Genomic DNA, 13,840 nt, shown 5'->3' with positions numbered 1-13,840 from the left:
AACTACTATTAGAAATAATTTAAAATTGTAGCCATGTAATTCCTATTTCCATAATGCCAGTAATATACATATTTAATATGCTAAGTAAATATGAAGTTTTACTGACATACAAGTTAGTCTTGGAGAAAACTATTGGCTTCTTACTGCTGATGGTTCAAGCAGGATAAAATAAATTTTCTGTTTTTGTCTAGTGGGGAAAGTAGCTGAAGTTGTATACTTACACGTACTCATTTTTTTCTCCAGAATATCTGAAAGTAAGATCACATGATCCTGAGGAAGCCATACGGCATGATGTTATAGTATCCATAGTTACTGCTGCTAAAAAAGATCTTTTGCTTGTCAATGATCACCTGCTAAATTTTGTCAGAGAAAGGACACTGGACAAGCGGGTAAGACATAATTAGCATTGATAAGAGCTGTGTTTTATCCTTCTAAACTGTAATATTCACAGATGAAAGCGAATATAAAGCATAAAACATTGATGAAATCTATTTAGTGAGGTACCTTCTTCCCATTACTAAAATGCTACATTTTCCATTGTGCTGTATTTTATTTAAGATTATATTATTTTAATTATTTAAATTGGCTGCAACACAGCAATGTTGTTCCAGTTGTCTAGTCTAGTAAAATCTTTGAGTCAAAGAAAACCCTTTTAAAACATTCTAGCATTTTTCTTAAGAAATTTTTCAAGCAGGTTTCAGAATATATTGCATGTATTGTAAATTACCTGCTTTTAATTAGATCATTGAAAGACTGTAAATCAGGGTAGTAGCTTTCAGATTTGAATAGTCTTGAATTTTAGTTTAGATATATTGCTTTATTTGGTAAAATTTATGAGGTTTGCTACTTAAATTAAAGCATAGTAAACAGGTTTGTTGATGACAAACTTTAAAAATTATTACCTAATATTTTTTTCATTTGGTGACAAGCTTTTTCTTGTTGCAGCCATAACAGAAATACAGATAGTGAGTATGGAGTGTGAGAAAGGGTGTTGTATTAAACCTGTAATAATACTAAATTCAAGAGTCATACTTATATGGTAGTTGCTGGTGTTGAAAGGTTTAGTATAATAAATATGATGCAACATACATCCTAATGAAAAACTGTTGCACTAAGAACTCAGTTTAACTTTTTTGCAAATTATGTCATTTTGGTGTTATTAGGAAATACCGAACAGAAAATTCTACAGTCTTAACAGTTTTGAGTTTAGAACTGCTAAACTAGCTGCTATTTCTTTTTGTCAAGTGGAGAGTGAGGAAGGAAGCTATGATGGGACTTGCACAGATATACAAGAAATACTCATTGCAATCAGAAGCAGGAAAAGAAGCTGCAAAACAGATATCATGGATCAAAGATAAACTTCTGCATATATATTATCAAAACAGTATTGATGACAGGTAAGTTAATTGTAAAAGCTGGGTGATTTAGTGTTGAAGTGCGATAACTTTTTATGAAGATCTGTCTATTTTTTTTGTGTTCCAGTGCTGATGAGAAGGAGGAATCTTGATGATTCTGTATATTTTGATTCAGTTCATAATCTTATATAGCTGCAGCCAAATGTTGACCTGTGTTGTTTTCATCTACTTTATTATTTCTTATTTTAAGGCCAGAGTGGTTCTAAAGGGTGTGAGAGGTTGGAATATTTAAAAGTCTTACATGTACTTTGCTACTGCTTCAGTAGAGGGGATCTTTGTTTGCATATCATTAACGTGTTAATTTTTTATGTTAAAATTTAAGAAGTAAACTTGCTTGGATAATGTTGGTTTAGATTTGCATGTTGTTCCTGTATGTTTTAAAGATAGCATGTGTAGTGACAATGGGCAAGGTGTATCACTCTGCAGAAATTTATGTTTCTGTACCAGAGAAGCTGTGAATCAGGGCCTTCTGGATTTGTAGTGAAAGCAGTACCTCTGTCATGCCAGCTGTAGCATTGTATATGGTTGTTGGTATTGAACAATAGATGGTTGCATGTGGGTAAAAAGTTTGAGAACAACTCTGCCTTGACTAATCAAGGTCACCATGTTGGCTTTGGAAATGAGCCTTCACAGTGTGTTTAGATACAAATGGCATTGCAAACCCACACAAGTCTTTTCAAAAATGCAAAACCTCAAAAAGTTACCTTCAAAACATGTAGTTATTTCATGGTGCTGTGGAAATGGACTGCCTGGATCCTTAAATCCAGTCTTAACCGCTGACATGTTTCTTAAACTTACTAAACTAGCTGGATTTGGGTTTTGATCACCTGCTCCAGCTGTGCATAAGGAGTCTTTTCTTCTCTTCTGGCATAAACATGATTGTTTTTACCTTTTGCTCCATTCTATTAATACTGATCTCAGTATTGGACCTCAGTCTTGGTATTTAGGAGTAGCATGTGGGCTTGGTTTCTATTTTTTTATTTTCTTCTCAGTCTTTTCTAGGTAACTGTCAGGCCCAAACCTCTCTCTCCTCCTTTTTCCAAATAAGGAGCTTTATGTTACATGGAAGCTTTTAATAATTCCCTTGGGAATATACCTGCATTTATATTGCAAAAGCAAAATACATAGGATAAACTCAGCCTGTGGGGAAGGGGCCAGAAAAGGGTGGAAGGAAGTCAAGTCCTTCTAATTGGTATCTTAATTCTCCTTCTGGGCTTCATGATATTGTGTGATATAATCAACATTATATTTCTTTTTTTATAAGCATTATTATTAGTAGTAGCAGTATTATTTTAGGGCAATTCATTTGGGTCAGTTCATGCATTTATCCCAATACTGACTTGTAATGAAATTAAATGATAACATCTTACTGTGTTGGTAATTAATATCTATCTTGAATTGTTTGGTTCCTTCTATGTTAATACATCTGATATTGATAATGTTACAAGATCGGTTAAATCTCCTAATACCAGCATTAACATTGTGTTTTCTATAATGAAGAATTTCTATTTAATTTATGCTTAGTTATGTAAATAATTTGACCTTTAGGTTTTTTAATATCCTCATTTTTTAATGCAACAATTGATGTCTAGATAGGGCTGAGAATTTTTGAATTGATGTTTCAACAATTCCAGGCCGTGTTCTTCCTGCACAGCTCAAACGTCTTAATCCTGTCTTTCAGGTTACTTGTTGAACGCATTTTTGCTCAGTACATGGTCCCTCATAACTTGGAAACAAATGAACGAATGAAGTGTTTGTATTACCTTTACGCAACACTGGATTCAAATGCTGTGAAGTACGTGCTGCTTTTTACTGCTTGCAAAATAACTTTTAATACAAATGTTATTGTAAAGTAGCTTTGAATTGTTATGAGTAGCCTAAGTCAGTGGACAGAAATAGTTTATAAACTATTAGAAAACAGAATGTAGAAATTGCATCTATTTTTCAAGTTAGATTTTGAAAAAAACACGGAACTTACAGTGTGTCTTCTAACAGGATGCAGTACATTTCAACCATAAACAGCTAAAAAAACGTAGTGTCAAAGATCTGGAAAGAAGCTTTGAGGGTATGTCAGTCCTTTCATATCTGCAAAGAGATAATACAGATATGGTAGATCAGCCCTAAATCTTACCTGACAACTTCTTAATTAATAAACTACTTTTTGCAGCAGCCAAGGTTTCTTGAGAAGAACTTAATTATTTGTATTTCCTCCTTCATTATTATTATGTTATGTGCCTTCTCCAGCTTAAAATGAATGCATGCATGTGAATTTTAATAATAACAGTTATACTGCTGTAGAGTTCACAGTTGGATTGATTTTATGTAGTTTTACTTTGTTTTTCATGTAGCAGTACTCAATCACTTGAAAATCAAATAGAGGGTCTTTTTTTTCCCTCTGAAAGAGACTAGAAAAGGCTTTGCATATGAATGAATGTCTTAAAAGATCTCAAAGCCTTCCAATACTACAATAACTGATATTTGAATCCGCTGAATTTCTTGTATTGCCTGTCCAAAGATGTGACAACTATAACAAACTAAAATTATTAATAGTATACTAAAAATAAAAAGTTACTGTTCTAGTGATAATTAGTGTAGGCTGAATGAAAATGCAGAACTGATTCTTTTAAGTTACTGGTTATTACAGTTCTTGTACACAGCAATACTAATTTTAAAGATGTAGTTTGTTATTTATATAGAAATTATTTTTTTACTTGTTAATTCTGTAAGTTTTATAAATGCGGGTGTGACCTCTATTTATATGGCTTACTATTCCTGGAAAGTGTGTTAATTTTCTATTCTGCTGAGTATCTTTCATGCATCTCTTACAAGCTTAATCACGTCCACTTTTCACAGTTTATTCACCTAGTAGTTGCTTCCTGTCTACAAGAAAAACATTTGTTTTGGTGATAAAAATCTTCAACATCTGCTTTAATGTGCTTTTTGGTATGTTTTTGGAAGAGTAATTTCAGGCTTCTACAAATTAGTTCTTAATGGACCAGAGATTAGTTACTTCCTCCTCCTTTGAAAGGCAGTGTACTTAAGCATCTGAAATGAAACTTGTTTCAAAATCTCACTTTGTTTCAGTCTAATATGACCAAGTACATTTTCCATGTTATCCTACTAAGAAATACTTAGCATTTGCTCACTCAGCAGTGAAAGTTCAGGCGATAAGTCAATTTCTGAGCCTAAAATTGAAAAGACTGTAAAGATTAATTTTGGACAGTTGTGTTACTCCTTGAATAGATAATTTTGACAAGTCTTTTAATTTTTTTCTATTTTTAGAGCATTGAATGAAATGTGGAAATGTCAAAATCTGCTACGACATCAAGTAAAGGATTTAGTTGACCTAATAAAGCAACCCAAAGTGAGTTCAACTTATCTTTATTCCCCAGTGAATATGCAGTTTTAGTTAATGTACTGTTTTTAAATTCCCTTTGTTTGGCTATCTCAAGTTCATTTGTAATAGCAGATAGAAAATACTGTTAAAGTCAACTGATTGAACTACATTTGCTGAAGGAAATGTGTATACAAATGTGTTTGTAAAATTGATGAGGAAAAGGGTATTATAGAAATTTCTAAAACGTTTTGCTGGTCATTTAATACTAAAATATTTTGTCTTAGTGTTTGAGTTGCATCTTGCCAGGACTATTCTGGCTTATGAAACAGCATATTATTTTTGACTGCCAGATCAAGTACTTAAGGAACAGTACCTATAAAAACTTTCTTAAATTATTATCCTACATGTGGTTAGTAACTTCGAAGAAATTGGAATATTTTTGTCCAAACAGGTTATTAATTTCTCTTCCCTCTCAGAAATTTCCTAAATATTGTATTGGAGATCCCAGATGACAATTTAATTTTATTGTTTACAGATTTTGCTCAGAAGGGAAAAATGAGAATTTATTGAGCATTTAGGATAGTCTCATAAAGTGAATTTCAGTTTGTTTTAATTACATCTGTATTCCTACTTATGTTTGGGGTAGGGCAATTATAAAACTAATTCTTGATATACTTTGGAATAGAATCAAAACTTGGCTTTAATGCTAGAGGTTTGATCTGATGCTTTTTTAACAGAAATAATATAGAATAGAAAGTGTTGTCATGCTCAAATTTCTGTGTGCCTGTTTGTGATTTTTATTTTCAGTATGTGTATATGGTTGTACTGAGATAAATTAATGATTATCCATTTGCTGGAATTACCTGAACCACAAAGAGCGGGTATCTGTGTGGTTGGATTATCTAATGTATCTGCTTAGAAATGCTAGTGTCTTGCTAATACAGAGATACTCAGTGAAATTAATAATTTTGACTTAGTGCATTAAAAACATACTGGAATGTATTAAATACTAAGTGCAGTAAAGGTCAGCACAACAGTACTTCATTGTATTTTGGTGACTGTTTTGAAATGCTTTTCATGTATTGTTTAGTGTTCATTGTAGGTTAAATACATTGATACTTTTAATACCTGAGTTAGTTCCATGATATTTTCTACTTTTCTGTGGAAAGTGAAATTTCAACTTTCCCTTTTGTTTTCAGGGAGTTGTAAAAGTTTTTTGTCAGCTGTAAAATATCAAATATGATTTGGAATTTACAGGAAAGTTTTGATGCCAGCATAAGCATTGCATTCAAGACAGTGCATGATCTTGACATGTTTGCATTTGTCCATCTGGATTTTTATCCTATTTTTTGCTCTTAAATGCTGGTTCTCTGCATTGGGTATTCTCTTGAATAATAAGACTACATGGGGGAATTTAGACGGCTTATGATAGTGCAGAGCAGGGAAGAGAGGTGTCTGAGAGGCAGCTGAATGCTGTTCTTTGAAGTGTTCATTTGTTTGCTTTTATTTCTCGATACCAGAATAAATAAGTGAAACTTTGTGTACATTGACATACTAAATTAAGTAAAATTCCCTGATGCAAAGCTGTTTTTCTGCCTGCAGTGGCACCTCAGACTATCACATACAGTCCAAGTAATAATCTTGAGACAGCTATCCATTAGCAATTCAGATCTATGTAAACATTTATTTCTTTCAGGAAACAAAACTGAGATTAAATAGTAACCTTTTAGAAAATGACTTTTTGTGTGCTTTTTCACTTCTATTTAATTTCTTCATGTAATTATTATAGCTTAGCTGTTGATTTGTTCTCCTGTGGTTGGTATCTGTGTGCCAAGTGTAGGCATTGTGAGAGCTCTCAGAGATAAAGTGGAATAGGACAAGAAATAGTGTACAGATGCTGCCACAAAGAAACTTTGCTTAGGTAGTAACAAAAAAAAATTGCAGTAAGGGTGATCAAATATGGGAACAAGTAGCACAGAGATGCTGCAAAATCTTCATCCTTGTAAATATTTAAAATGCAACTAGAAGTTTGCCTGAAGCAAAACCTGATCCTGCTTTGAGTAGGCAGTTCAACTGTGTGACCTAAAGTTGTCACTGCCAACCTACATTACTCTGTAACTCTAAGTCTTTGAACTACCCAGCCTACCTTTCTGCCACTTACTGAAACTGTACAGGCATCCTCCTTTTTTCCTTTTCAAGGTCTCTTTAGACAAAGCGCTATTGAAGAGGCTGGAAATATGTTAAGGAAATTTTTAATGCTGTTGGTCATAATTTCTCCTGACTTAAGACAGAAGGGGCATCAAACTTGCCTCTTTAAGACAAGTTTACTTTAAGACAAGTTACTTTTCTGAAGAGCAGAAACATAAATAACAGCTTCTCTTGTTTTCTCCTTCAGCAGTGGTATACAGTGAAATAAAATACATAACCTTCCCTGTTCATAAATGGAAAAGTGATTGAATGCTGTTTTGTGTCTATTGGAGTACAATCTTCATTTGCTGCAGATGAATGCAAGATTATGTAGATGAAGTGCCACAGTAGATTTTCTAAAAAGAAATGTTTCTTAAACTTCTTTAATCTGTCATAATTCAATAGAGTTATACTATTGCAAGTTAATACTTCTGCCTCAGGTTATTTGACGGCTGGCTGAATTATTAGTAGTTTGCTCAGTCTCTTTTGATGGAAGCTTTAGTCAGTGCTTGAAGACTTAAGGTAATATTAGGGGACCAGAACAGTCAGGATGAAAGAAACTCCACAGTATGGTTTTTGTTTTTCTCCTGAGTCACAAGAGGTTTGAATATGGGAAGTCTGTGTCTGCTGACAGCATTACTTGAATCCTGTAAATGATACCTGATTTCTGTCTTTTATAATTTTTTTTTGTCTGAACATGTGAGTTCAGTTGTGACAGCTAAGAGCCCTGAAAATTATGTCATTCTTTTGAGACTACACACTGTAGGAATAGCCCATTTGTGCTGGTCATAAGTTACATGGTAGATTGAAAAGTAATAAAAGTATTTTATATAATTGATCTGTAGCAATGATCTACCTTTTACTTCTTGTGTCTGCATTGAATTTGCAGTGGTGGCTTTTGATTTCTAACACACTGATGTGTTAGCAGAATGAATGCTGACTTGTTAATGCAGTCTGGAATCTTCCTTATTCAATATTCAAATGGAAATAAGTAATGTAAAATTTATACTTAATCCATTTTTTCTTTTGTGACTTGCAGACAGATGCCAGCAGTAAAGCTATATTCTCAAAAGTGATGGTTATAACAAGTAAGTCAGTAAAAGTATTTGCAGTGTCTAAAAATTGCAGTAGAACTATATTGCTTTCTTGCTTTAAAAATAATTTGGGGTAAGTTTTTAAGAAAACGTTTTGCAGCAGATAAAATTTAAAGGAAATAATGATAAATGTGATACAGCACTATGCTTTTAAGAATGAAGACAACTCTAAGCAGAAATACTCTCTTACCGTAAGACATCAGTCATGAAGCCTATCACAAAGCATTTTGGCTGCATTGTGGACTAATTCAAGGTCTGCATGATCTAGGGTGTTAATGTCTATTTTAACATATATTATAGAGTATATATTCATAGATGTTAACTAAACTATTAAGCTATGTACTAACTTAGCTATGTTCTAACCTTACTTAACTCGTCTGAGGTTTTACTACTGTAAATGTCATTGGAATGCAAGAGAGTTTGGATTTCACTAGCAAGGAAAGCACTTCAAAAACGGAAAAACTTCTGTGGAAACTGAACTATTGACAAAGAAATACCCACCAACCCAAAAACAACACTTTTTGTTCCCCAGGCCCACCATCTCAATAGCATTAAAACTAGTATGAAGAAAAACCTGCTTTACGATTCTGAAAATTTGTTTTCAAATCCAGCTTTTTTTTTAAAAATGCCATCTGTTCTGGTAGAAATTACACTACATGAGACTGCACATTCTTGAAAAAATACGGAGGAAAAAAATGAACTGTGCTGCTTCATTGTCCGTGATACTAATCTATTTTTCATCAGTTTGTGTTTTTTCTCATACTTTTTGTTCTTGGCTTATTTAAAAAAAAAAAAATCGATACAGCAAAACAAAATCATAATAGAACTTGTTTTGAACTAACCATCCTGTAGTGCTACACCACATTCTGTACTAGCTTTGCTTAACAGTGTCTGGACCAAAAAATATGAAGCATCTTAAGTAGACTAATTCTTTGCCAATAAATTGTCTTGCTGTAATAGAAAACATAAATATAAAATGAGAATATAGTTGAAGAAATGCATGCCTCCTTTTTTGGGAATGTTTTAAGCTGTTGTAAAGTTTGTTTCCTTAATGCATTTTAAAAGCCATTTTTTGGTTTTGAATATTTGTTGTAAAGCTTATGTTTAGTTAAGGGGTAATTCAGCAAAAATACCCTTTTTGATATTTGTTACTTTGGGTCATCTATATACAGAGTATATTTTGTTGTGGAGTTTAGGCTTTGCAGTCTGAGGTCAGCTTCAGCTGTTAGTAATATTGTTAGCAAGAGCAATTAGACTTGCTGAAAAATGACTGTGAAGGGTGGGGAATGCAATTAGCCAGAGGAAATTTGTAGAAATTTGTGTCCTCATGGATATGTCTGCTTATTTTCTTGTGTTTTGTAGTTTGGGTTTTTTGTGGTTTTTATTTTTGTTTGTTTGGTTTGGGTTTTGTGTGGTTTGTATGATGTTCCAAACTTGTGCAATTTACAATACATAAATAGTGATTTATTTTGGTTATTTAAAGGAAACCTTCCTGATCCAGGGAAAGCTCAAGATTTCATGAAAAAGTTCACACAAGTTCTAGAAGACGATGAAAAAATAAGAAGTCAGTTAGAAATGCTTGTTAGCCCAACATGTTCTTGCAAACAGGCTGAAGGATGTGTGGTAAGAATTGCTCTTAAAGTGTGAATATTTTTGGAATAGAATTGATTAGAAATTTAATCACAACTTATATTTCAGAGGGAAATAACAAAGAAGTTGGGCAATCCAAAGCAACCAACAAATCCTTTCCTGGAAATGATAAAGTTTCTTCTTGAGAGAATTGCTCCTGTGCATATTGATACCGAATCCATCAGGTATTTTTTTGTGTGTGTTGTCAGCCATAGACCATAGGGTTTGAAACTGGGGCTTCTTATTTGCCTTTAAGCACAAGCAGTAATAGGCTGGGTGGGTATGGCTGAAGGCTTGGTGACCTGCAGTGTTTTCTTCTGCTTCATTTTGTGTGGGGGTTTTTGTGTCCTTGTCCAGAATGTAGTCACAGAAACAATTGCATTGTCATTCAGCATAGCTGGGATGACCTGTCAGTACAAGTGGATGTGTTACTTATGCACAAATATGGTTTGTGACCAGCTGACTTATTTTAAAACAAACTTCTGTCCAGACTATTCAGCTGAAACTTTCCACCCAGAATATTAGTTCATAGTGACATAAACAGTAATGTAACTGAGGAAGTAAAGGTTATGATGATGAGACAGCAAGACTTCAAGGAAGAGTAAGCCAACAAAGTTATGGGGGGGTTATGGAAATTATTATTGCTGAAATGATTATTTAACTAACATCAGTATTTGAAATAAACCTTACTGTCAAGAATAAATATGCAGAAGATAGGTCTTGTAAATTTGTCATCAGCTCTTAGTAGAACTGTTAAATGGTTATTTTTTTTTCTCTTGGTTAGAAACTAAGTATTGTAAACATTTATTTTCCATCAATTATTAAGAATCTGTAGCGGGTTGTAACCTCAGCATAATTACTGAGTTTGTTGCTTGTAATGCTCAAATTGTTTTCTTATTTGGTCATCCTTCCAGAGTAATTTGTATATAGTTCTTAATTCATGATGCATAAATATTTTTTAATTCAATGCTTCATAAGTTTTGATTTGGATGGGAGATGAGGGCAACCAGATTATCTATGTAGTTGACATATTTGGTTTATAATAGGCTTATGTTTTAAATAAGTTGCTTTAAATAAGATTCTTTTCACAAGTTTAAAATGTAATCATACATGGTGGAATTGCAGTAAGTACAAGACCATATTTTGTTTTCCTCTTCAGTGCCCTTATCAAGCAAGTGAACAAGTCTATAGATGGAACGGCTGATGATGAAGATGAGGGGGTACCTACTGACCAGGCAATCAGAGCAGGTCTTGAATTGCTGAAGGCAAGTATAGTCCTAGTGGCCGGTGAGCATGGGAAACTTTGCAAACAACTTTGTTAAAATAAATTTTTAGTTAACACTTATTCCTTTTAGTCAAAAGCAGTATGTGGTGCCTACCCAGAAGAAACTGGTGTGGGTTGTTGTGCTTTATGCTTATCTTACGTGGTACATCAGTAAGGTTATTTTTAAAATTATTTAGAAGCTTTTCTGGAAGCCAAAAGTAGTTGTCTGTGAGACAGCAGCAGCAGAGTTTTGCTTATTAGAGCATGAATTTGGCAATCTTTAAATATATACTGTGCTATTGTACATCAGTGCAACACTGTGGTTCCTCTGTGTTCTATGTAAGTTGGGGTTCTTATCTATTTTCAGCTATGAGTAATCTTGAGACTGAGCTAACATAGCAAGGACTGTCAAGTAGTCCAGCTGGGGGTTGACTTCAGAGGCCTAAAAATCTAAAGGACTTCCATACTGAAGTTTCCAGAGTATTTTAGAAGAACTAAGGATAGAGTAGATTCACCAGAAAGGGAGTAGCTCTTTATCCATATGTGCACATTTAGATAAAAGTGCACAAGAATGCATCTGAGTAAGAAAGAATTAATCATGTTATAAAGGACTGTATACTTGAATGAAGGCTTCCAGGTGAGTATTTACGCATTTGTATGAACTGGTGTGACACATTGAAGGAAGAGGAGTAAGACTGCCCTGAACAAAGAGGTCTATACATCATCAGAATAATATAAAGAGGACAAATATAGGAGTCCAGCATTGGGAATGCCATTCAATGAAGTCGGAAGGAAGGTGTCTTGGTTAAAATAGAAAACTGCATATGAAGAAGTTTCTAGATTTTGAGGATTGTCTCTCTATCATGGGTCTGAATATTATGTGGAACAAGGCTAATAATTAACAGCTACTTAAAAATGAAAAGACTAAATTTCAGGGAGGATCATTTGAGGGTTTCTTTATTTCATTTTTTTGACATGGGAGGACTGTCATACCTGAAATCAAGTCCAAAAATCTGAAGGGGAGGTACAGAATCTGTTAAGTTGATGTGGAAAGCTTGAGGGACTAGAGACCCTATTGAGTATGTCTGTATTGCTATTTTAGAGATAGAAGTTTCACTTCAGAGCAGAATCAGTTCTTCCCCTGAGGAAACAAACATGAAGTCTGGAGGCACACAAGCTGGATTCCTTTCAGAGGAACAAAATTGAGATGGGCTTCAGAAGTGCATGTTGTGTTGCATTGGCTAAAGTGGATTTAGTCAGTCTAAAAATACTCAGAAGCAAAACTCCTGAAACATGAATATTGCTTCCTTAGCATGAGATGTGTTTCTCTTAAGACCTGCTCCTGCTGTACTTGGTAATTTAGATGTAGCCACTGAGAAGTACATGGTCAGAATAATAGGAGAAGAAACTAAGACTGGGGAAATAAATCTAATGAGGTCATGTATAAAGACAGAACTTTAGGAGCTACTAAAGAAATGAAGGGAAATGTAGATCGTGAGTCAAAACCAGGGAGAGTATTATAAATGTTCCAGTATGGCAGTGGAAAATTACTCTTGATGAAGTGTCCTAGTATAAGTGGACCTTTAAAAAATGTTAACATGGCTTTCATCATATTTTGGCAGGTACTTTCGTTTACACACCCTATCTCGTTTCATTCAGCTGAAACTTTTGAATCTCTTCTGGCTTGCTTGAAAATGGATGATGAAAAAGTGGCAGAAGCTGCATTACAAATTTTTAAAAATACAGGAAGTAAAATTGAAGAAGACTTTCCTCACATACGATCGTGAGTTGTGTCTCTTACTCTGAGCAGTGATCTTTATTTTATAAGATTTTTGAAGTTCTCACTCTTCCTTTCATCTGCTGTAGCATTATTCCGCATTCTTTTGGAAGTATTATTTCCAAAAAGAGATTTTTGAAAAACTAAATTGTAGTGCTTTTTGAAGAATGGAAGTGAAATGAATATACCCGAAAGTAGTGAGAGCTGGTATGTCACTCATACCACTATAATTTATGTTGTTGCCCTTCAGAATTACTTATTCTTTCCTAGAATATATATATATATATATATATATATATGCAGTGTAAAAACATCCCTTGCAATTTAATGGTAATAGGTAGGCAAAAATATTTCCAAAAGAACATTTAGTACCGTTGCCTATTTTACCACATAATATTTTATCAACAAAACTAGGATTTTTTTTGCTTGCAAGTTACATAGGCAATTTTTTGTTCTATTTTTTTTTTAAGATATTACACAAACAAAAGCAATTAGTGCTTTTTTTATATGTGTATCTGTACTTCTTTGTTAGTTTGATGTTTTGGAAGATTTTCAGTTTGTGAAATTATTTATCTCTTGGTCTGTTTCTCTATTTGTTTTGTTACACAACTGTTTAGTGCTTTGCTTCCAGTGTTGCATCATAAAGCTAAAAAAGGACCCCCTCGTCAAGCCAAGTATGCTATTCACTGCATCCATGCAATATTTTCCAGCAAAGAAACACAGTTTGCGCAGATATTTGAGGTAACGTTAAATACTTAAGTTACGTTTACTGATCTTTTATATTGCATATGTAAACTAGGGGATGTAGTTGCAAGTTGTAGCAGATTTAGGAAATATATTTTTCTCCTTTCCTTTTCTTCTTACATGATTTTGATCTGAAGAATGGTAGTAGAGGGTGTTCTTGTGTCTCATGATTCATCATATTTTAGGTTATGTATTTTTAAGAGCTGATAGAGTAAAACCAAGTGTTAGGCTGTGTACTAGAACCATGAACTATTTCTGGAAAGAAGAACCATATACTACTCCTTATCCCTGTTGAAAATGGTCAAAAGTATTTAAATGGTTGCAGAAATTATGGAAAATTGAGTTGTAGTACAGACTAAATAAATTTTATAGCTGTACCTGCAAATTTACTTT

The 13,840-nt window shown here is 33.6% G+C and overlaps 1 protein-coding gene across 3 annotated transcripts in view; it reads left to right on the top strand.

Moving 5' to 3' along the window:
• PDS5B (PDS5 cohesin associated factor B) overlaps window positions 1–13,840 on the top strand; it is a 106,087-nt gene that overhangs the window by 48,197 nt on the left and 44,050 nt on the right. For all 3 annotated transcript variants that reach the window (XM_021541936.3, XM_021541934.3, XM_021541935.3), the window contains exons 11-20: window positions 244–389; window positions 1,246–1,397; window positions 3,097–3,210; window positions 4,698–4,779; window positions 7,979–8,027; window positions 9,517–9,656; window positions 9,732–9,847; window positions 10,822–10,927; window positions 12,549–12,709; window positions 13,321–13,444. In XM_021541936.3, coding sequence (XP_021397611.1) covers window positions 244–389; window positions 1,246–1,397; window positions 3,097–3,210; window positions 4,698–4,779; window positions 7,979–8,027; window positions 9,517–9,656; window positions 9,732–9,847; window positions 10,822–10,927; window positions 12,549–12,709; window positions 13,321–13,444 — 1,190 coding nt within the window. The remainder of the gene's footprint in view (window positions 1–243; window positions 390–1,245; window positions 1,398–3,096; window positions 3,211–4,697; window positions 4,780–7,978; window positions 8,028–9,516; window positions 9,657–9,731; window positions 9,848–10,821; window positions 10,928–12,548; window positions 12,710–13,320; window positions 13,445–13,840) is intronic.

This window comes from Lonchura striata, chromosome 2 (assembly GCF_046129695.1).
Source record: "Lonchura striata isolate bLonStr1 chromosome 2, bLonStr1.mat, whole genome shotgun sequence".
NCBI classification, from domain to species: Eukaryota; Metazoa; Chordata; class Aves; order Passeriformes; family Estrildidae; genus Lonchura; species Lonchura striata.
This window is presented reverse-complemented; position numbering and strand designations above follow the sequence as displayed.